This window comes from Borostomias antarcticus (assembly GCF_949987555.1).
Source record: "Borostomias antarcticus genome assembly, chromosome: 22".
NCBI lineage: Eukaryota > Metazoa > Chordata > Actinopteri > Stomiiformes > Stomiidae > Borostomias > Borostomias antarcticus.
Window position 1 is genome coordinate 13643557 of NC_140255.1, and position 20992 is coordinate 13664548.

The 20992-nt window shown below is 43.0% G+C and overlaps 3 protein-coding genes across 3 annotated transcripts in view; 2 read left to right on the plus strand and 1 right to left on the minus strand.

Annotated features, from left to right (window-relative positions):
* Positions 1-459: 459 nt before the first annotated feature.
* On the minus strand, positions 460-1951 carry adprm (ADP-ribose/CDP-alcohol diphosphatase, manganese-dependent; the record flags this gene model as incomplete). The annotated part of the gene is made up of 3 exons (XM_084456541.1): positions 1336-1951; positions 897-1019; positions 460-752 (listed from the first exon to the last, which is right to left on the minus strand). The coding sequence occupies exons 1-3, from the start codon at positions 1907-1909 to the stop codon at positions 460-462; spliced, it is 990 nt and encodes a 329-aa protein (XP_084312667.1). The 5' UTR covers positions 1910-1951.
* Positions 1952-5214: 3263 nt separating this feature from the next.
* Positions 5215-17097, plus strand: LOC311323797 (myosin-4-like; the record flags this gene model as incomplete). The annotated part of the gene is made up of 39 exons (XM_084456094.1): positions 5215-5418; positions 5706-5849; positions 5974-6130; positions 6227-6254; positions 6389-6506; positions 6603-6695; positions 6806-6869; positions 6951-7049; positions 7139-7242; positions 7408-7546; positions 7679-7797; positions 7889-8038; positions 8125-8295; positions 8386-8692; positions 8795-8859; positions 8980-9067; positions 9146-9263; positions 9347-9470; positions 9557-9693; positions 9780-10035; positions 10714-10956; positions 11052-11228; positions 11320-11465; positions 11545-11635; positions 11732-12121; positions 12223-12349; positions 12458-12576; positions 12929-13125; positions 13206-13389; positions 13515-13680; positions 13763-13887; positions 14006-14314; positions 14437-14640; positions 14806-14931; positions 15120-15290; positions 15399-15503; positions 15727-15822; positions 15940-16090; positions 16865-17097. The coding sequence occupies 39 exons, from the start codon at positions 5215-5217 to the stop codon at positions 17095-17097; spliced, it is 6045 nt and encodes a 2014-aa protein (XP_084312220.1).
* Positions 17098-17234: 137 nt separating this feature from the next.
* gas7b (growth arrest-specific 7b) overlaps positions 17235-20992 on the plus strand; it is a gene marked incomplete at both ends in the record, with an annotated part of 38815 nt that continues 35057 nt past the window's right edge. Inside the window, one exon of the mRNA XM_084456714.1 lies at positions 17235-17414. Within this exon, the coding sequence (XP_084312840.1) occupies positions 17235-17414 (180 nt within the window). The remainder of the gene's footprint in view (positions 17415-20992) is intronic.

Sequence of the window (20992 nt, forward strand, 5' to 3'; positions counted from 1 at the left end):
TATAAACGCCCTGAGTCACGGAAGAGACCAGAGAGTGTACCGGGGGGAGGGAGCGAGGGAGAGGGGCTGTAGGATAAACTACACTCAGATGCGATCTTCCTTTGGTCGAATAATTTTTGACAAGAAACAGCACATTTGAATAAAGGTTTACTGAAGTTTAAAACATTAATTACAGTGCTTATAGGGTACCTGACTTTCATAATCAAGCATTCGAAGGATATCTAAAATCACATAAAATGAGTCTCCACATAAAAGTCCTTCTTAAACTAAAATCATAGATGAATTACCTTTAGGCCTATTCTATAAATAACTTTGGGTTTCAGTATGTCAACACAGTAGGCTACAACATGGTACATATTATTTGAGGTATTTAAGGCATCTTATGTATTTCATCATACAGGAGGCCTATATGAAAATTCACATTCACATGACTCTGTCCGTGACTCTGTCCCTAGTGCTTCATGGGAACAGTAGTTCTCTATCAGAGACCCTCCCATTCCCTTTCAAGAGCATCCTATCCTGGTAAACTGAGACGGTGCCAAAAGCATTGCTCTCAGGGGGGGTCTCGATGACCCCCTCCAAAGTGATGTAGTGCACTCCGGAGTCTGAGTCTCTGTGGTATCCACCCTCATGGTCATGGCCTGCTATGAAGCACACCACACTCTTGTGAGACTGTAGTATGGACAGCAACTCATCGTAGTTCCAGGCCAGGCAGATGGGGTCAGTAGAGCTGGGGTGCACAGGGAGGTGACCTGGGAAATCAACAAAAACAACGCAAATATAGTGAAATCCTTCCACATAGCAAAGGTTTAAGTCATGAGCTTGCATCAACTGTCAGGACTATGTAATAACATATTTTAATAAGGAGATGATGAATGAATGATGAATCCACTTACTGAGGACAGTGACCTTCTCCATGTTTCCATCAGCCTGTGTCAGGACTCCTTCCAGCCAATCCAGCTGCTCCTGACTGAATCCTCCATTGAACTTCACAAACCTCTGCTCCAGGCCCGCCGATGCTGCAGGAAGGGAACAACACTATCAAGGGGCAGCTGTAGCTCAGGAGGTAGAGCAGGGTCGTCCAATGATTGAAGGGTCGGCGGTTCGAATCCTGGCCCTTCCTCATTCGTGTGTGTGAATGGGTGAAGGTCATTCATTGTAAAGCGCTTTGGATAAAAGTGCTATAAGTGAAGCCCATTTACCAAATGCAGTTGCCTATCACCCCCCCCCCACACACACACACACACACACACACACACACACACACACACACACACACACACACACACACACACACACACACACACACACCACCACACACTCTATCTAGTTTACCTGGTGGATGGTTTAGGTCTTCGTTACTATTGTGCTCCTTCAAAAGTACCATTGCCTGCTGATATTGCACACTTGTCTCCTCTCTCCCTAGCACGCTGACATCGTAAGCATCCAGGAGAACAAATCGGAACCTGGGGGCTGGACTGAAATGGTAGGCGTAGATATCTCCAGTCTGGGGCCGCCCTTCACAAGCAGTCCTTATACTGTTCAGCGTCGAACGTAGGAGGGTCTCCCTGCGGAAATTATAAAACTCATGGTTGCCCCACACGTGATGAACATCCACCGGACTGGAGTCAAACTCTTTCATGACAGTTTCCAAAGCTCGGTCTGACGCGTCATACTTCTTGTTGAAGCCATCAATAATGTCCCCGAGCTGAAGGATGAAATCAGGTTTGACAGGTATCGAAGTCCAGCTCTCCTGGGCATTGCGCAGCAGCCGGAGACTGCTTCTGTAATAGCGTTTCCTTGTTTGTTTGAAATTTAAGCCGTCGTCAATATCGGCGTACTGAATATCAGCAATAACTCCAAACGTAAACAGTGGTTGGGATCGGGAACAGCACTCCATACCTGTCATATTATGTTCATTGGACAAAATTCCTCTTTGAATCCACTTGGTAAAGAAGTATTTACGACAAGAGACAACCAAACTAGTCAATCTCATAACATGTTGGACCCCTGCCAGACCGGTCTTGATATATTTGCCTTCTTTTTGAGTAGGCTAGGCTACAATTGGGAGGACCATTCAAACGTTTTCCTGCTTCGGTTAGATAGAGCTAGATACTTTGTTACAATCCACATTTGTCAACCCCGGAGAATGTTGGGCTACATGTTCACTGCTGTCAGTGCATTCACGAACGTCCTACCAGCGCACTGCGCAGAATCCTACTTTACTGTTGTATGGCAGGTTACTTAACAATACTCTTTTGTTTTACCACCAAAAGCTTGAGTGTCGCGAATTATTGAAAAGTGAGCGAGGCTGTGTCCCAAACGGCTGAATAGGCAGCATTCGGAGGTAGGGAGGCATCAAGTCAAGTTCCAATCGAATATTTACAAATATGCTGCCTACTGAGGTGCCTCTGACTGGACGTTAGAACCCGTTTCTCATAACCCGTTTGGAATTATCCGGTCCACCTTAAAAAACGGTTCATATCGGGATTGAATCAAGATTGAAAGAAAACTACCCAAAATGTCACGGGTTCTATACCACACAGTGGTAGTAGACCCCCTCCCGGTCTGACTCCTGGAGTTTCACGAGATTCTGATGTGGCATTTCAAAATAAAAGCCTTCTAAAGTATCAAAAACTGTTTAAATCAGGATTAAATCAGAATTAAAAGGAAACTACCCAAGATGCCACGGGTTCTATGCTACACAGTGGTAGGAGACCTCCTCAAAATCGGACTCGTGGAGTGTCACGAGATTCTGATGTGGCATTTCAAAATAAAAGCCTTCTAAAGTATCAAAAACTGTTTAAATCAGAATTAAAAGGAAACTACCCAAGATGCCACGGGTTCTATGCTACACAGTTGTAGGAGACCTGCTCACAGTCAGACTCGTGGAGTGTCACGAGATTCTGATATGCCATTTCAAAATAAAAGTATTCTAAAGTCTCAAAAATGGCTTAAATCAGGATTAAATCAGAATTGAAAGAAAACTACCCAAGATGCCACGGGTTTTATGATACACAGTTTCATCTTGGGTAGTTTTCTTTTAATCCTGATTTAATAACTATGTTATTGTCATTCAGGATCCGGATGGCTTTCAGAAAGAAACTCTTCCTAAGTCTCTCCGTGCTCGCCCTGTGTGCTCAGTATCTTTTCACAGTCCGTTGCCTGGTTGGCTGGGGTCTCTCAGGTCTCTCCTGTTGGCCTTGGTCTTGCATCTTTTGGAGTAGATGTCTTCAAGGTGCGGGAGTGATCCCCCCAAGGTAGTCTACGTTCAGCTGACCATACCACTCTATTTATACCAGTGTTTGTTTACAGTTGTCCATCAAATGACACTGAAATTTTACCATCTGTTGCATTAAAGGTTATCTTTTTCAATGAGCCAATTTGTGTATTTTTTGACAAGCTGTGAGCCAAAAGCACTGGAAAGGTAGGCTACTGTTGAGGCAGTACAAACACTTACAGTAGAGCAGGCAAATGCAGGCAAGGAAATATCTAACATTTGATTCCTTATCTATTTGGCCCATTAGCTTGCTGAGTAGTAGAAGACAGTGGAGTGTTGACGTCCCTGACTGGAGATGAATACAATAACAACCTAGTGGAACTGTAGAAAAGTGTGAGAAACAAGAGCAAAGAGGTGTAGTCTGACTGTTCTTTGAATAATACATCTCTTCACATGCACTCTCTTATTTGCTGTTCTTTGATTCACCACAAATGTCCAATAAATGTTTCGTCTCCACAACAAGGGTAGACCACATCAGTGAGATCATTCACCTGCCAGACCGATAGTCTGCAATAGTGCACTTCTGACTCTCAACTTAGGCCTAAGACTGCCAAGAATCATGTGCATGTTGTTTTAATTTAATTTGAGAGTCTCTAGTGTTTGAAGAGATCAGAATAGATCCTGAGGAGAATGCAGGGTGACATTTGCGGCACAGGCTTCCCCACAGTGGCAGAAATAGGCCTCCTCTCCAATGTCAGCTTCCACAGGACACACGTAATGCCCAGGCCTTGCATGAGATCGGTGGATTAACCACGATTAGGCCCTATAATCAAAAGCCCCCCACTCACTAAGGCATGCAGACATTTCCTCTCATTGAGCTACACCATTAGCTGTGAGATTCCGTTGTTAAGTATAACATGATAGACTTATATTTCTGGAGTATTCCACCTGTGTTTATCTTATTTTCTATGGTCCACTTATAAATGCCATCAGTATCTCAAAGTCATCATCATGACTTTGGAATTCCAATTGTCTGAGAGCCAGACTGAAATATAAGCCTGACATGAAAGTATAATACCATCTGAATGTCTTACATTCTACAGGATTAAGTGTATAGTTTTATAATTAGATCTCTAATGTGATTCCCAGGTCTCTACCCAAATACAGGATGTATAGCGTGTAACACATACTTGCAGATGACTATCTCCCACCATAGCTGTTGGATTGTATTATAAAACTACATTGTGCTTGTACACATTGTACCATATAGTCAAACATCATAATGCTATAGCACACACTTTTTCTTCTCAATGCTTACACATTTTGTACACATAACCAATATAGATTATAAACGAAACTGCTTTGATGAGACTCAAAATAATATCCCTAATAGGTAGTCATATACTGTACACAGTAGTTAAGTTTAGTATAACTAGTAATATTAAGTGTTCTGTCTCTCCTCCAGCATCATCTAAGGTTTAGAAATAAATCTCTGACGTCAAGCTGTCATAACCATTGTCTCACCACTGACACCTGATCTGAAAATAGGCTCATAATGAGATATGTCACAGAACTAATCAGGGGTGTCACTCAGTCTCTCTTGCCCAAAACAAGGGGAAGGATTAAACAGCCGGACCAAAGTAACTCAATAAAAGCAGCTCCAGGAACCCCCTCAATCACTGAAGGATCTCTGAGCACAGTGGTGAGTTTGGTCCTCAGTGATTGTCCCAGATGGTCTTGTACTGTACACTATTTTCTCTTGATGCTAATTACATGTTTTCCATAATATACTTTTCAATTATTGATGGTTTATTCAATCCTTAAGTACTCATAGTTCCCCACAGGAGCAGAGAGCAACAGAGCAGCACTTCTATCTGAGCGCGTGGATCTGGGTGAGGGTCTTATGATGCCACTACCTCATGATACTGTATATCGGTACTTCTAACAGAGTATGAGGGTAATCTGTGCTTCATCTTTCCAGCTAAAACCCAACCATGAGTACAGACGCTGAGATGGCCATTTACGGCGAGGCGGCTGTTTACCTCCGCAAACCGGAGAGGGAGAGGGTTGAGGCCCAGAACAGATCTTTTGATGCCAAGACTGCCTGCTATGTAACTGACACCAAAGACCTGTATGTGAAGGGCAACATCCAGAAGAAAGATGGAGGAAAAGTCACAGTTAAAACTGCTGAAGGCCAAGTGAGTGTTCATCTGGTTCTGACTAGAGCATTAGTGCTATACAACATTCAATACATTCACATAACGTATACTATATTGAATGAATAATGGACTAGCAATAAAGTGTATTTATATTTATCTAAGGTAATTAATGTGTAAGTAAATAAAGACACTTCACAAGCAACAATGAGCTGAAGTTCTGATGTAAAGCTGTAATTACTGCACAAGCATGATTGATGAGCTGAAGTGTTTAGCTTCCATGTATATTCTCCATCAAATTATTATCTTTTGTAACTACTCTCTCCAAGGTTGTAGTAGTGAAGGACGATGACATCTTCCCCATGAACCCTCCTAAGTTTGACAAGATTGAGGACATGGCCATGATGACCCACCTCAATGAGGCGTCTGTCCTGTATAACCTTAAAGAGCGTTACGCAGCATGGATGATCTATGTTGAGTCTCTTCTGTTTGACCCTCATTCTGTCTGTGTGACATTGAAATACAATGATTGAAATGACACCCAATTGGTAATACAAGTCTATGACCAGTGACTTGAGTGTCCCTCTGGTGTTTCAGACCTACTCTGGGCTGTTCTGTGTGACTGTGAACCCCTATAAGTGGCTCCCAGTCTACAACAAGGAAGTTGTCTCAGCCTACAGAGGGAAGAAACGTATGGAAGCCCCACCTCACATCTTCTCTGTCTCTGACAATGCCTATCAGTTCATGCTCACTGGTAAGGTTACAGCATGAGTTTACTTATTTCAACACATGACATTAATGCTACACATTAATATAACCATTTAGAAATATTTTATTTTTTCTTTCACAGATAGAGAGAACCAGTCTGTTCTCATCACGTAGGTTTCATTGTATATTACTGTAATATTCTGTTTCTTTCATGTCATGAGCCCAAATCGCATGACCTGAGCTTTTTTCTTCCTTATCTCAACGTGTCCCTTCTTGTCTCCTCCCTCTCTTATTGTGGACTAAGTGGAGAATCCGGTGCAGGGAAGACTGTGAACACCAAGCGTGTCATCCAGTACTTTGCGACAATCGCAGTGGCTGGAGGTGACAAGAGGAAAGAGGTTTCAGCAAGTGGTAAAATGCAGGTGGGCAGCAAAGGTCAAAAGATTTTACAGTATGTGTCAATAGATACCAGTTTGACAAGCGAACTGTAAAGTAAAAAGTACTACCATATTCTTTAGGGTTCATTGGAGGATCAAATCATTGCAGCGAACCCTTTGCTAGAAGCATATGGTAATGCCAAAACAGTGAGGAATGACAACTCTTCACGCTTTGTAAGTAGAACACTATAAAAAAAAAAACAGGTAAATAATGTATGAGGTATAAAAATGAAAGTAAACAGAAGTCCTAACCCTCATCATTTCAATCTTATTTTTTCAATCAGGGTAAATTCATCCGGATTCATTTTGGAACCACAGGAAAACTAGCTTCAGCTGACATTGAGACATGTGAGTCTATTATGGAACCATGTGGTGTTCCTATGCATATAACCCAGATAATTATTTTCATATTCCTATGTTCTTCCACAGATCTACTGGAAAAATCCAGGGTAACATTTCAGCTTGCAGACGAGAGAAGTTACCACATCTTCTACCAAGTGATGACAAACCACAAGCCAGAACTGATAGGTAAAGGTCGACAAGAGGAGCTGACAGATCATTCATCAATCATGAATGAATTTAATTATGAATGATGAATAATATCAAATCTTCAACAGAGATGCTGCTCATCACCACCAACCCCTACGACTTCCCCATGATCAGCCAGGGTCAGATCACTATCGCCAGTATTGACGACAAGGAAGAACTGGTGGCAACAGATGTATGAGCAATGAATTACCTTAAACCTATTCACATGTTCATCTCCTTAGTCACTTCGGTTAGGCTGGGATAATATTAATGTGGAATACAAATAATTGCATATTTTGCTTCTCGCACGGCTGCTTATTGTGGAATATCATGTTCATACTGGATATTCTATTCCTAGACAGCTATTGATATCCTGGGCTTCTCTCTGGATGAAAAGATGGGTATCTACAAGCTGACAGGTGCTGTAATGCATCATGGGAACATGAAATTCAAGCAGAAGCAGCGAGAAGAACAGGGGGAGCCAGACGGCACAGAGGGTAACCCCCCCCACACACACAGAGAAGAGTCTTTAGAAACGATTTACTGTATCATATATCAGTATATATAGATATATAACTACCACAGGTGAAGATGAATGTCTGCAGCAAAAACTTGTTGTCCTTGTTCAGTGGCAGACAAAGTTGCCTACCTCCTGGGCCTGAATTCTGCAGACCTGCTCAAAGCCCTCTGCTACCCCAGAGTGAAGGTTGGAAATGAGTATGTCACAAAGGGACAGACTGTCCAACAGGTGAAACATATTCATATCCTGTCTCCCAGCTGTCTCTATCTAATATTCAGGTGATCACTGATAACAGTTTCACTTTTGTTTCTGATCGTAGGTCCATAATTCAGTTATGGCCTTGGCCAAATCCATTTATGAGAAGATGTTCTTCTGGATGGTCATCCGTATCAACCAGATGTTAGACACCAAGCAGCAAAGACAGTTCTTCATTGGAGTTCTGGACATTGCTGGGTTTGAGATCTTTGATGTAAGTATCATATTTATTATGTTGCTCTCACTGTACTGGATGTGTCTGCTGATATGGAACAGTTCAATCTACTATTCTAATTGCAGTACAACAGTCTGGAGCAGCTGTGTATTAACTTCACCAATGAGAAACTGCAACAGTTTTTCAACCACCACATGTTTGTTCTGGAGCAAGAGGAGTACAAGAAAGAGGGAATTGAGTGGGAATTCATTGATTTTGGGATGGACTTGGCTGCCTGTATTGAGCTCATTGAGAAGGTAAACATCATGAGAAAGAACATATTTAGAGAAGCAAAAACCTTCTCAATTATTTGTTGAAAATGTCTCATCACACTCTTTCCTCAACAGCCAATGGGCATCTTCTCCATCCTTGAAGAGGAATGTATGTTTCCCAAGGCTTCAGATACAACCTTCAAGAACAAGCTGTACGACCAGCATCTGGGAAAAACAGTCTGTTTCCAGAAGCCCAAGCCTGCCAAAGGCAAGGCCGAGGCCCACTTCTCCCTAGTGCACTATGCTGGCACTGTTGACTACAATATCTGTGGGTGGCTGGACAAGAACAAGGATCCCCTGAATGAGTCGGTAGTCCAGATCTATCAGAAGTCTGCAGTCAAACTGCTGGCTCTCCTGTATGCAAGCTTCTCTACTGCCGATGGTAAGATCTCTACAGTTGCTACGTAACTGTTAACATGGCTTCTTCTGGAAATATTGAGATTGTGAACATCCATAAAAACACATTGCACACTATCCTTCACAGATACCTCTAAGAAAGGGGCCAAGAAGAAAGGAGGCTCATTCCAAACAGTGTCAGCCTTGTTCAGGGTAGGAGGATCCCCTGATTAAACGAAATAATTTCCCCAAAATCAACATTGAGATGCTAGAATTTCTGTAACTTAACTGTAATACAGTGATGTACAGTATAGTTCCTCTATTATCCCACAGGAGAACCTAGGCAAGCTGATGACCAACCTGAGGAGCACCCATCCTCACTTTGTCCGCTGCCTGATTCCCAATGAGTCAAAAACTCCAGGTAACACTGAAGCCTTATGGAGTAGAACGAATATAAAACTCTTCAGACAATACAACTTTTATGAATTTTGTCCTTTAGGTCTGATGGAGAACGCCTTGGTTATCCACCAGCTGAGGTGCAACGGTGTGCTGGAGGGTATCAGGATCTGCAGAAAGGGCTTTCCCAGCAGAATCCTCTATGGTGACTTCAAGCAGAGGTACATTATGAGATCCTTTAGCTATATAGTCAGATACATTGATGCATATGATGTAGCAATATGTACTTTCCATTCCTTTACAGGTACAAAGTACTGAATGCCAGTGTTATCCCTGATGGCCAATTCATTGACAACAAGAAAGCTGCAGAAAAGCTCTTGGGGTCTATTGATGTGGATCACAACCAGTACAAATTTGGGCACACCAAGGTAAAATAAAAACAGAAATATCAGATTTGATTTGTGGTGGTCAAACCAGGGTGTTTGCTTCTAAAGCTATTTTCTCCCTCTCTCAGGTGTTCTTCAAGGCTGGACTGCTGGGAACCCTGGAGGAGATGAGAGATGAGAAGCTGGCAACCTTGGTCACAATGACTCAGGCGGTCTGCCGTGGCTTTATCATGAGGAAGGAGTTCAAAAAGATGATGGAGAGAAGGTAAAACTCATCCTCTGAGAGGGCTCGACTAACTACTGCAATTTGGGGTGCCGATCACATCATAACCTCTCACTCTCCTAACACAGAGAATCCATCTACGTCGTCCAATACAACATCCGCTCCTTCATGAATGTGAAACACTGGCCATGGATGAAGCTCTACTTCAAGATCAAGCCACTGCTAAGGAGTGCTGAGACCGAGAAGGAAATGGCCACCATGAAGGAAGAGTTTGCCAAGTGCAAGGAGAACCTGGCCAAAGCTGAAGCCAAGAAAAAGGAGCTAGAGGAAAAAATGGTCTCTTTGCTACAGGAGAAGAATGACCTTCAGCTGCAAGTGGCTACTGTATGTTATTCAGTGGATAATAATATTACTGTACATCAAGGTTATAATAGTTTTGCTTTTTTCATTAGTTTTTATTTTTATATCGTTTTAACTTTTTGTTTTACAATTTCAGTTTAGTTTTGATTAGTTTTAAAGCAGGTTTGCTAGTTTAGTTTATTTTTTATTTTTTGAAAATGCTTAGTTTTAGTTTTGTTTTTATTAGTTTCAGTATTAGATTTAGTTTTTTTTTCTTCTGCGCCAGCCTCGTGAGACCATCCTGATCTTGTGAGCTCACATTATTTCACTCTGTGTGAAACAAACCATTTTGCGCACGTCAGGTTACTTCTGCGCTGGGGCACAGCTAATGAAAAATGGAGGATAGATTTCATATCCACCCAAAATACTAGGCTTATGTATGAAATGAAAAAGACTAAAACTAAGGACATTTTCTCAATAATTGTAGTTTATTTTAGTTAGTTTTGTAAACACACAATACAGTTTTAGTTAGTTATCGTTTTTTTGTAAAGCCTAGTTTTTATTTTTATTTCAGTTAACTAAAATGTTTTTTCCCACCTAGTTTTCGTTTTTTAGTTAGTTTTCATTAATTATAATAACCTTGCTGTACATACAATAAGTAGGGGTATATGGTATGGTGAATCGCTGAGAGATATTACTTTTAACTACTGATTTATCCTCTAGGAAAGTGAGAGCTTGGTAGATGCAGAGGAGAGATGTGAGGGACTCATCAAGAGCAAGATCCAGTTGGAGGCCAAAGCCAAAGAGCTGTGTGAGAGGCTGGAGGATGAGGAGGAGGCAAATGCTGAGCTTACCGCCAGGAAGAGGAAGCTGGAGGATGAGTGCTCTGAGCTGAAGAAGGACATAGATGATCTGGAGCTCACCCTGGCCAAAGTGGAGAAGGAGAAACATGCCACTGAAAACAAGGTAAACAGGCAGCAGTAGCTCTGCCATATGGTTATCATCAAACCTAATTGATTTAACATTATTGGCTACCTAATTGTGCATTTGTGCATTTCCAGGTGAAGAACCTGACTGAGGAGATGTCAACGCTGGAAGAAAGCATCATTAAGATTACCAAGGAGAAAAAATCCCTCCAAGAGGCCCATCAGCAAACACTGGATGATCTGCAGGCAGAAGAAGACAAAGTCAACACTCTGAGCAAAGCCAAGATGAAGCTGGAACAACAAGTGGATGATGTGCGTGAATAGCATGCACTGAATATCTTACATGCGCTTAATAACTTCCCAGTACTGTGATTGTGTTCAATGTCATGCCATGGTTTTGCAGCTAGAGGGCTCCCTTGAACAAGAGAAGAAACGCAGCATGGACCTTGAGAGAGCCAGGAGAAAGCTAGAGGGAGACCTGAAACTGGCCCATGAATCCATAATGGATCTGGAGAATGACAAACAGCAAACAGATGAAAAACTGAAGAAGTAAGTAGAACATTAAATCTACATAAATATCACTATATTTTACTCAATGTTGAACTAACTTGTCTGTTATGGGAACAAGGAAAGACTTTGAAAATTGTCATCTGCTGGGGAAAATTGAAGATGAACAAGCTCTTGGTGATCAATTACAGAAAAAACTCAAGGAGAACCAGGTAGCAAAATACTTATGATATTTCAAAATATATAATTCAAAGTAGTGCTGTCAGTCATTAAATGGTTTGTTTGGCCTACTTTAATGTTCCGCCAAGGCCCGTATTGAGGAGCTGGAGGAGGAGATTGAGGCTGATCGCACTGCCAGGGCCAAGGTGGAGAAGCAGAGGGCTGATCTCTCCAGGGAACTTGAGGAGATCAGCGAGAGGCTTGAGGAGGCTGGAGGAGCCACCACGGCCCAGATGGAGATGAATAAGAAGCGTGAAGCAGAGTTTCATAAATTGAGGCGGGACCTGGAGGAGTCCACCCTGCACCACGAGGCCACTTCAGCAGCACTGCGCAAGAAACATGCAGACAGTATGGCAGAGCTGGGAGAGCACATCGACAACCTACAACGCATCAAACAGAAACTGGAGAAGGAAAAGAGTGAATACAAGATGGAGGTGGACGATCTGGCCAGCAACATGGAGACTATGGCCAAATCAAAGGTCAGCTAGCAACAGAAAATGTTGACAAGGAGTACACCGATAACATATCTCAACGTCCGACATGTACTGTACAGTATTCTTAATGGATGTTGATTTGCCAGGCTAACCTGGAGAAAATGTGCAGAAGCCTAGAAGATCAGCTCAGCGAGGTGAAGACAAAATGTGATGACAGCCTTCACCATATCAATGACATCACTGTCCAGAAAGCAAGACTGCAAACAGAGAATGGTAGGCAACTGTACTCAGATGAATGATGTTACAAATGTAATTAATATATTGATGTAAATAGTCATCATGATATGAAACTTATGTTTTACTCAATAATATTTCTTACAGGTGAGCTCTCTAGGCAGCTAGAGGAGAGAGAATCTCTTGTATCTCAGCTGACCAGAGGTAAACAGGCCTCAACCCAGCAGATTGAGGAGCTGAAGAGGCTTGTTGAGGAGGAAGTTAAGGTAGATACACTGACCAGGATATAGATAACTCTATAATGTGGGGGCGGCTGTAGCTCAGTTGGTAGAGCGGGTCGTTCAGTGATCGACGGGTCAGTGGTTCGAATCCCAGCTCCAACTGTCCACATGTCGAAGTGTCCTTGAGCAAGACACCTAACCCCAAATTGCATGAATGAGCAGGTTAGCACCTTGCATGGCAGCTACTGTGAATGTGTGTGTGAATGGGTGAATGAGAGGCCATTGTAAAGTGCCGCTAAGGTGGAAAAGCGCTATATAAGTGTAGTCCATTTACCATTTAATGTCAAACATAATATTGTCAGAGAACATCACTCCTGACTGATTTTGTCAACAATAGGCTAAGAACGCACTTGCCCATGCCCTCCAATCGTCTCGTCATGACTGTGACCTACTGAGGGAGCAGTTTGAGGAGGAGCAGGAGGCCAAGGCTGAGCTCCAGAGAGGCATGTCCAAAGCGAACTCTGAGGTGGCTCAGTGGAGAACCAAATACGAGACTGACGCCATCCAGCGCACTGAGGAGCTGGAGGAGGCCAAGTAACCATATCATACCAATTTCACTGATACAAATCATTGACAGCAAGGATCTGAAGTTGACATTCTTTTTTCTCTTCCAGGAAGAAGCTGACCCAGAGACTGCAGGATACTGAGGAGCTTATGGAGGGAGTCAATGCTAAGTGTGCCTCCCTGGAGAAGAGCAAGCAGAGACTTCAGGGTGAGATAGAAGACCTGATGATTGATCTGGAGAAATCGAATGCATCGGCTGCTAGTCTGGACAAAAAGCAGAGGAACTTTGACAAGGTAATCAAACTGAAAGCACTACAAGTAGTAGTATGTTGATAATAGAAGGTCAGGGGGCATACACTCATCTCACTCAACAAACACTCATCTTGGAGGTATTGTTATTGACATGATCTTAATTTCAGGTTCTGGCTGAATGGAGACAGAAGTATGAGGAGAGCCAGGCTGAACTGGAAGGGGCTCAGAAAGAGTCTCGCTCCCTCAGCACTGAGCTCTTCAAGATCAAGAACTCCTATGAGGAAGCTCTCGATCACCTGGACACCTTCAAACGAGAGAACAAGATCCTGCAGCGTAAATAAGATTACCTTGACATTTGGTTAATATGATTTTGAAACGGGACAAAACTAAATATGGTTCTCTATGTCTAATTTAGAGGAGATCACAGACCTGAGTGATCAGATTGGTGAGAAAGGGAAGGTGGTCCATGAGGTGGAGAAGGCTAAGAAGACTGTAGAGACAGAGAAAGCTGAGATTCAGAGTGCTCTTGAGGAAGCAGAGGTATTTTGTGTATTTAGCAACTGATGGAAGAATATAGTGCAAATGTAACCATTGTTGCATACAGTATCAGTTCTAACATATGAATGAACTTCATCGTATTACCCTTGTTGTCCCACAGGCCTCCCTGGAGCATGAGGAGTCAAAGATCTTGCGTGTGCAACTGGAGCTTGCCCAGGCCAAAGGTGAGGTGGACAGGAAGCTAGCAGAGAAGGAGGAGGAGATTGATCAGCTGAAACGCAGCAGCCAGAGGGTGATAGAAACTCTTCAGAGCACCCTGGATGCCGAGGTCAGGGGCAGGAACGATGCACTGAGGGTGAAACGCAAAATGGATTGCGACCTCAACGAGATGGAGGTTCAGTTGAGCCAAGCCAACCGGCAGGCTGAAGAGGCCCAGAAACAGCTGAGGAACGTCCAGGCACAGCTGAAGGTGAGGGCGCCTGCTCTACCATAAGCTGCCAAGGGATGATTTGGACATGGAATGTAATGAATGCGGTAATGTTGAGGAAGTTTACACAAATGCAAACAATTGTTTTTCCATGATGCTGTCAGGATGCTCAGCTGCACCTGGACGAGGCACTGCGTAGCCAGGAGGAGCTGAAGGAGCAGGCGGCCATGGTGGAGCGCAGGAGTGCCCTGTTGCAAGCAGAAGTGGAGGAGCTGAGGGCTGCTCTGGAACAGACAGAGAGGAGCCGTAAAATGGCCGAGCAGGAGCTGGCAGACGCCAGTGAGAGAGTGGGGCTGCTGAACTGCCAGGTATTGGGAGTAAAACAGAAAGCTAATGAGAATGGCATCCCTAACAATGATAAATGCATTTAATCGTATCTCCAATGATTAGTCCATTCAGCCAATGCAATACGATTTGGATCCTACAAATTTGCACTCCAGCCCATGCCTAAATATGCAATGCCTCCCTCTCAGAACACTAACCTGATGAACACCAAGAAGAAGCTGGAGGCTGATGTCACCCATCTCCAAGGTGAGGTTGAGGATGTCATCCAGGAGGCCAGGAATGCTGAGGAGAAAGCCAAGAAGGCCATCACAGATGTGAGTCAAACCAAGATCGATTTTTATTTATTCAATCAAGTTACAGTAGCTGTTTCCCAAATTATTTCTCCAAAAAACCTCATCTAAAATAATTGCATTCACGCTGGCAATTCCCAGTCACTGCCATGTGTATATTTCCCTCTAAAATCAATCAATCACGTGCTCTTTGCTCTCTGATTCGAATGCAGGCAGCCATGATGGCTGAGGAGCTGAAGAAGGAACAGGACACCAGCGCTCATCTGGAGAGGATGAAGAAGAACCTGGAGGTCTCTGTCAAGGACCTGCAGCAGCGCCTGGATGAAGCTGAGCAGATCGCCCTGAAGGGAGGCAAGAAGCAGCTCCAGAAACTGGAGACCAGAGTATGGTTCTGACTAAGAAATATTTGCTTTACCTTACTTCTATATGGAAAACCAGCATTAGTCTGAGATTATATGGACATAGCAACCTTTGGGATTCCTGGTTGGCAGGTGCGAGAGCTGGAGGGAGAGCTGGAGGCTGAGCAGAGGGGAGGAGCGGATGCCATCAAAGGAGTGAAGAAATATGAGAGGAGAGTCAAGGAGCTCACCTACCAGGTAGAGAAATTAACTTCATTTTGTGCTGAAATTCAGTGTTGCTGAGATTGTTGATAATATGGTTTTATTCCAACTGTATGATGCTGCTGCCGATGATGATAATGATTACCATGATGATGATGATGATTATGATATTGACGAGGAGGAAGAGAAGGACAGTGGTAGGGAAGGATGAAATATGATCAACTGAAATTTGTACATATGCTTTCATACTATTGTCTAGGCAGAAGAAGACAAGAAGAATGTCCTGAGACTGCAGGACCTGGTGGACAAGCTCCAGCTGAAAGTGAAGGCCTACAAACGGCAGGCTGAAGAAGCTGTAAGCCAACAGGCCTCATCTAACCCCATTCTCTCATCCCAACCGTATATTTTGAGGTAGGCGTCTGTGTGTTTACAAATCCTCCAGCTGTTATAATGGTTTGTTAATGCTGAACAGGGGGAGCAGGCAAATATCCACTTGACCAAGTCCAGGAAGGCGCAGCATGAGCTGGAGGAGGCACAGGAGCGGGCGGATATCGCTGAGTCCCAGGTCAACAAGCTGAGAGCCAAGAGCAGGGACATGGGTTCAAAGGTCAGTGGAGAAATAGGTCTACAACTACAATTGACAATATCAACAATATGTATATCAGCAGAACATATTGCTATTATGCAATACAACAAAGATTGGAATGATAACAGCCAGTTTTCCCCTCTAACAGAGCAAAGAGGAGTGACGACAAGAAGAGACAACATGACTCAGAAGACTCATATAATATGGGCTTTGTTTTGGTCATGTAGGCTACTACATACTACTACCCTGCCTATCATATAATGAGGTCCTCCTTTTATATTTTTACTTTTACGTGTTTGTGTTCAAAGTGGGGTGTAGAAGATGATGGACAGTCTGTTCAATTTGACCTTTAATCTTCACCGCCTAGTGGCAGAATAATTATCTGCAGGTCTCATACCCAAATCAAGTTTTATGTTAATGTTGCTGCTACTTTCCATTATTCTTTAGAGCTACAAATATGTCACTTTGTCAGCCTACTATTTTATGAGCAGTAGCCACTAAGCACACTATACATTGTTAAATTGTATCCTAGGCCATTGTCATAAAACAAATACAAAGGGCTATTTATCATTTGTAATAGATAAATAAAAGTTTCCCAAATTCAGACCTTTCCTTTTCATGTGAACGAAAGAGGAGTCCATACAATCAACATGTTTAGGCTACAGTCAAAGCAAACCCTTTTAAAGTTCTGTCTTAGGCTACAGTAGCCTAATCTCTTAAATGAAACATGTCTTCTTAGAACTTGCGTATATGTTTTCAAATGTTCATTATATTTCAAGGGAGCCCGACCTTGTGATAGCCTACTCTGTAGTTGATGACCCACGTCCCACGGTGAGTCACAGGCAGATGAGAGGAGTTTTGTCATACGGAGTAGGAGTGAAGGGCAGACTTGACTGGGGACTGTGCGAGACGGAGCTCACACTCACAACATCGGAGAAGCACGCGTGCATCAACGAGATCTTTCCGAGGGGACTTTCTCACACTATTCCAACAGGGCAGGCTAACAACCTCACCCACAACATGTCGGTGGCATTAATGTGCTAATCGACACAGTACACGTTTTCGCTGCGACAAAAAAAACTCTACTTTGAGCGAATTCACTCCTTGAGGAGCCAGAGGAGGGATCACCAGCGCAGCCTACTGTAAACCACCAAAAGCGGACCCGGACAGCAGAACTGATTATGTCTGGATCTTACTGCAAAAGTTTGTACTCATTTAGTGGGGATCAACACCAGCAGGGTTTGACTTTCGAGGCGGGAGAAATGATCAAGATTATCCAGGCTTTACCTGGTGGCTGGTGGGAAGGAGAGAAGGACGGGGTTAGGGGATGGTTCCCCTCAAGTTATGTTCAGCTCCTGGAGGTAAGACTGGGTTCACTCCATAGCCTACACTCATCATGATTATATGACTTTTATCGAACTTTTAGATATATCTTATTCGTTTTTTTAACACACCTGATAAAATATATAATAATTATTTGATTTTATTTTAAACATTGTTGTTTGACACACACACACACCGTTTTTTTCTGTGAGCTGTGTTTATTTGATATAAACCAACCCTGCCTCACATTCTCTGACTGGCTGGCTGACTGGAGGCTTCCTCATTCCACAAACATTCCATTGGAATTCTCAGGTCCCCTTTCTGTCTGCATGAGTGCACAGGGGCAGAGAACACTACACACCACTCTAACCCAAACACACTCACACACACACACACACACACACACACACACACACACACATACATACACACACATACACATGGCCTGTCTCGCTGTGGAGGTGAATACTGAGTTCACTTGTCTGTTCAGTGCTCAGAGAACATGACAAACCCTTAGAGGTACATACACATGTCTGAAGTTTGACATTGGAATGAAGAAGTGGGATTGGATAATCTTGTTCACGCATCAGCACTACTAGCATATAAACTGATACTGGGTGTGCCTCTGATGCAAAGAGGTAGACGTTGCCCCAACATCTGACCCACAGCTTATCCCCATGGTTAGGGCTACTTTTCTAAGGTTATCTGTTTTGCGGTCTCTTGTTCTTGAGGACCAGTTCTACCTTCAGCATTATGCGAACTGAAACTGGGTGTGGAGCCCCTGTCAGGCGACAGGATGCATATGAATAGATATCTGAAGTAGCTAGCTGGTGAATACATCGTTTTAGCTTTAAGAATCTGTGTAGAGATCTGTGTTGCAATGTTACACCTGTTTCTATATGCAGATGGCAACTGAGCTAACTTGGGTCTCACATTAAAAGAAACGGATGCAAAGTGACAACCAGACTATCATGCGGTATGTTTTAAAAACTAATTTTTACAAGAAAATTGCATAACTCGTCTGCATCTGAATCTGAAACAGTGAGTGATATGTCTGCATACTACTGTAATAAACATCACTCATAGAGTAGGGTTTCAGTTTTTCTTTAGAAACCTATAGTAACTGGAAGTTCCATTGAGTATAAGAAAAGAGTGACAATGACAGTGACAGTGTGTGGCAAGCTGAGGTGCTGGTTGAATCATAGTGACATGGGAAGAGGGAGCCTAACCACAACAGATGCACAGTGCTTCCTCTTTCTGGTAAACTATTTAAACCCTCTCAGGCATTTTCAGGAAAAAGCTCTTCTAATTTATCAAGCGATACATGAATTCAAATAGAACAATATGCACACTCAAGAATCCTGACACGTTACACATTCAGAAGGTGTGATAACAGCCCAGTTTGGGGCAATGTGTTCTCATAGCAAGCATGGTTCACAATGCAAGCCTTTGATTAGGCTTGGAGACACCCTCCATTGTCACCTTCAGTAACAAGGCTTTGTTCTCCAAACAGACGATTCTTCACGGCCTAATGAGTCATTCAACAGAAAACCAGTCAACATCGGCTCAGGATCACATCCAAACATTCCACAGAGACCCCTTCACTTAGATCTTGCTTCCGTTTCTAGAATGAAAATTTCAAAGATGAGGTTCTGTCAAAAGATGAGTAAGGGGTGGTCTTTGCTGCCTTTACACTATGTGTTATAATTAGAAGCAGACATTCCGCCAAGCCTTCCTATGCAGAAGCTGACTGAGGATGTGATTTAGCATAACTGGAAAGTTTTCATGGCAGGGTGGTGTGGGAGCCACCTCAAACATCCTTATCAACAAAAGTGTGATGAGTCTGTGTACAATGTATATGTTGTCCCATTGTCTATAATTCTGTGAACTGTATGTAGATTCTTTGAAGACAATGCCCATTAATCTGGCTTTTCCACACAGATCTCATTCACTGTCTGTGCAATCACCCATACAGTATGACTGCTGCTTATGGCAACTGGTTATCTAATTAACGACCAACAGAAACTGTCTGACGCGATTGGTAACAGGACTTAAACAGTGGTCATGCAACTTCACAGAACCAGAGCATCACGGGTTATGACATTGAGTCACATCCAGCTCTAGTAGATTAAAGCTCACAGCAGACCTAATGAAGAGAGGAAGCAGAATAGTGATTATGGGCGGAGGGAGTGAAATCTTCAGATGACTGGAACTCAGATGTGATGTGATAATGACTCATTGGTATCGCCCAATGGAAAACACAACACAGGATTTGAATAGTTGAGGGGCTTGGCAAATGAGGAGAGCCTTTCATTAACAATAGTTTCTCTGCCAGTAGCACTTGTGAGTAACAGTCACTGGATTGTCACCAGAGCTCCAGTCTGAGTTGGCCAAAATGCTGAACCGATTAAGGTTGACACGCAGCAGTGTACTGTAAACGTCATTGTCACCGATTTCCGAGTAGCTCACAACTTATTGTAAATGTTTTTGGCATGTTTTCTCAGACATGTATTTTAGCGTTCATCTTTTCCAGTGATGATCAAATCAGACCATGTCACATGCACATGCCATAGTGCTATAGTATGCCCTAATATAATGTTCTGATACTATTCCATAATTCCATTATTCTATTCATTGCTATTGATGGAGCAGTATATTCCTCCTTTGCACACTGTCACGCATGCTTAAGAGGAGGCTCCTCTCTTCCTGGTGTGTCCACCCCAACACAGACACAGGCCTGTGTGATAATCAGCATTGACATGGCTGTCAGACCTAGCATGGTGTCACCATCGCCTTTTGTAGCCTGGCTCCTGAGTATGTGTGACTGACTGGGTCTCCAAAATAGGTTACCCATAAAAACTCAAGACTGCATTAGCTAAAGGTTATTATATCAGCGGTACACTAAATCTTCCAAGTCTCAGAGGAACAATTTATCATCCAATTACATGATATATACGTAAAGATCTTGATCTTTGACAGCTGGCCAAGGGCTCAAACAGTATGAGTGTTCAGGGAGATGCTGAGTACTCCCATAAAAAATCAGGGTATCCCCCCATATGTGTTGAAATATAAACGTGGCCAGTTTCACGTGCAATACCAGGGCTGCAGCTGGGCCTACGACTACCCATCTGGGGGGAGAGAGAGAGAGAGAGAGAGTTCCTACTGACTCCACCTCTGGCTGATGTCATTATGTCTATGGAAGTGTGTAGTTCAGTACAGTTTTCTACTGGAGGTACAGTATGAGTCAGGAGTTTTCTCCCGTCTCCAAAAGCAGGGACGTTGGTCATTTGTAGAAGTTATGGTCCAATGGCTATGACATGATTTCCTAGTTTTGACACATTCCCAAATTTGAAGATTAGCGCTTTAAAATGACCTATTATAAAATACGTATTATTATTTTATTTTTTTATTGAGGAATGGTTTTGCGTTTTTTCTCGACATTGTGGTTAAGCCAGCTGTGTTATGAAATAGTATACTGTAGCAGGGAATGAGAGGGCTGTTAACCAAGAGAAGGACGAGAATTTGGAATGACATTAACCCTGTGAAGAATGCAGGGTCAGACCACTGAAGTGTTGGACCCCCCCCCCACACACACACATACACCCACACACACACC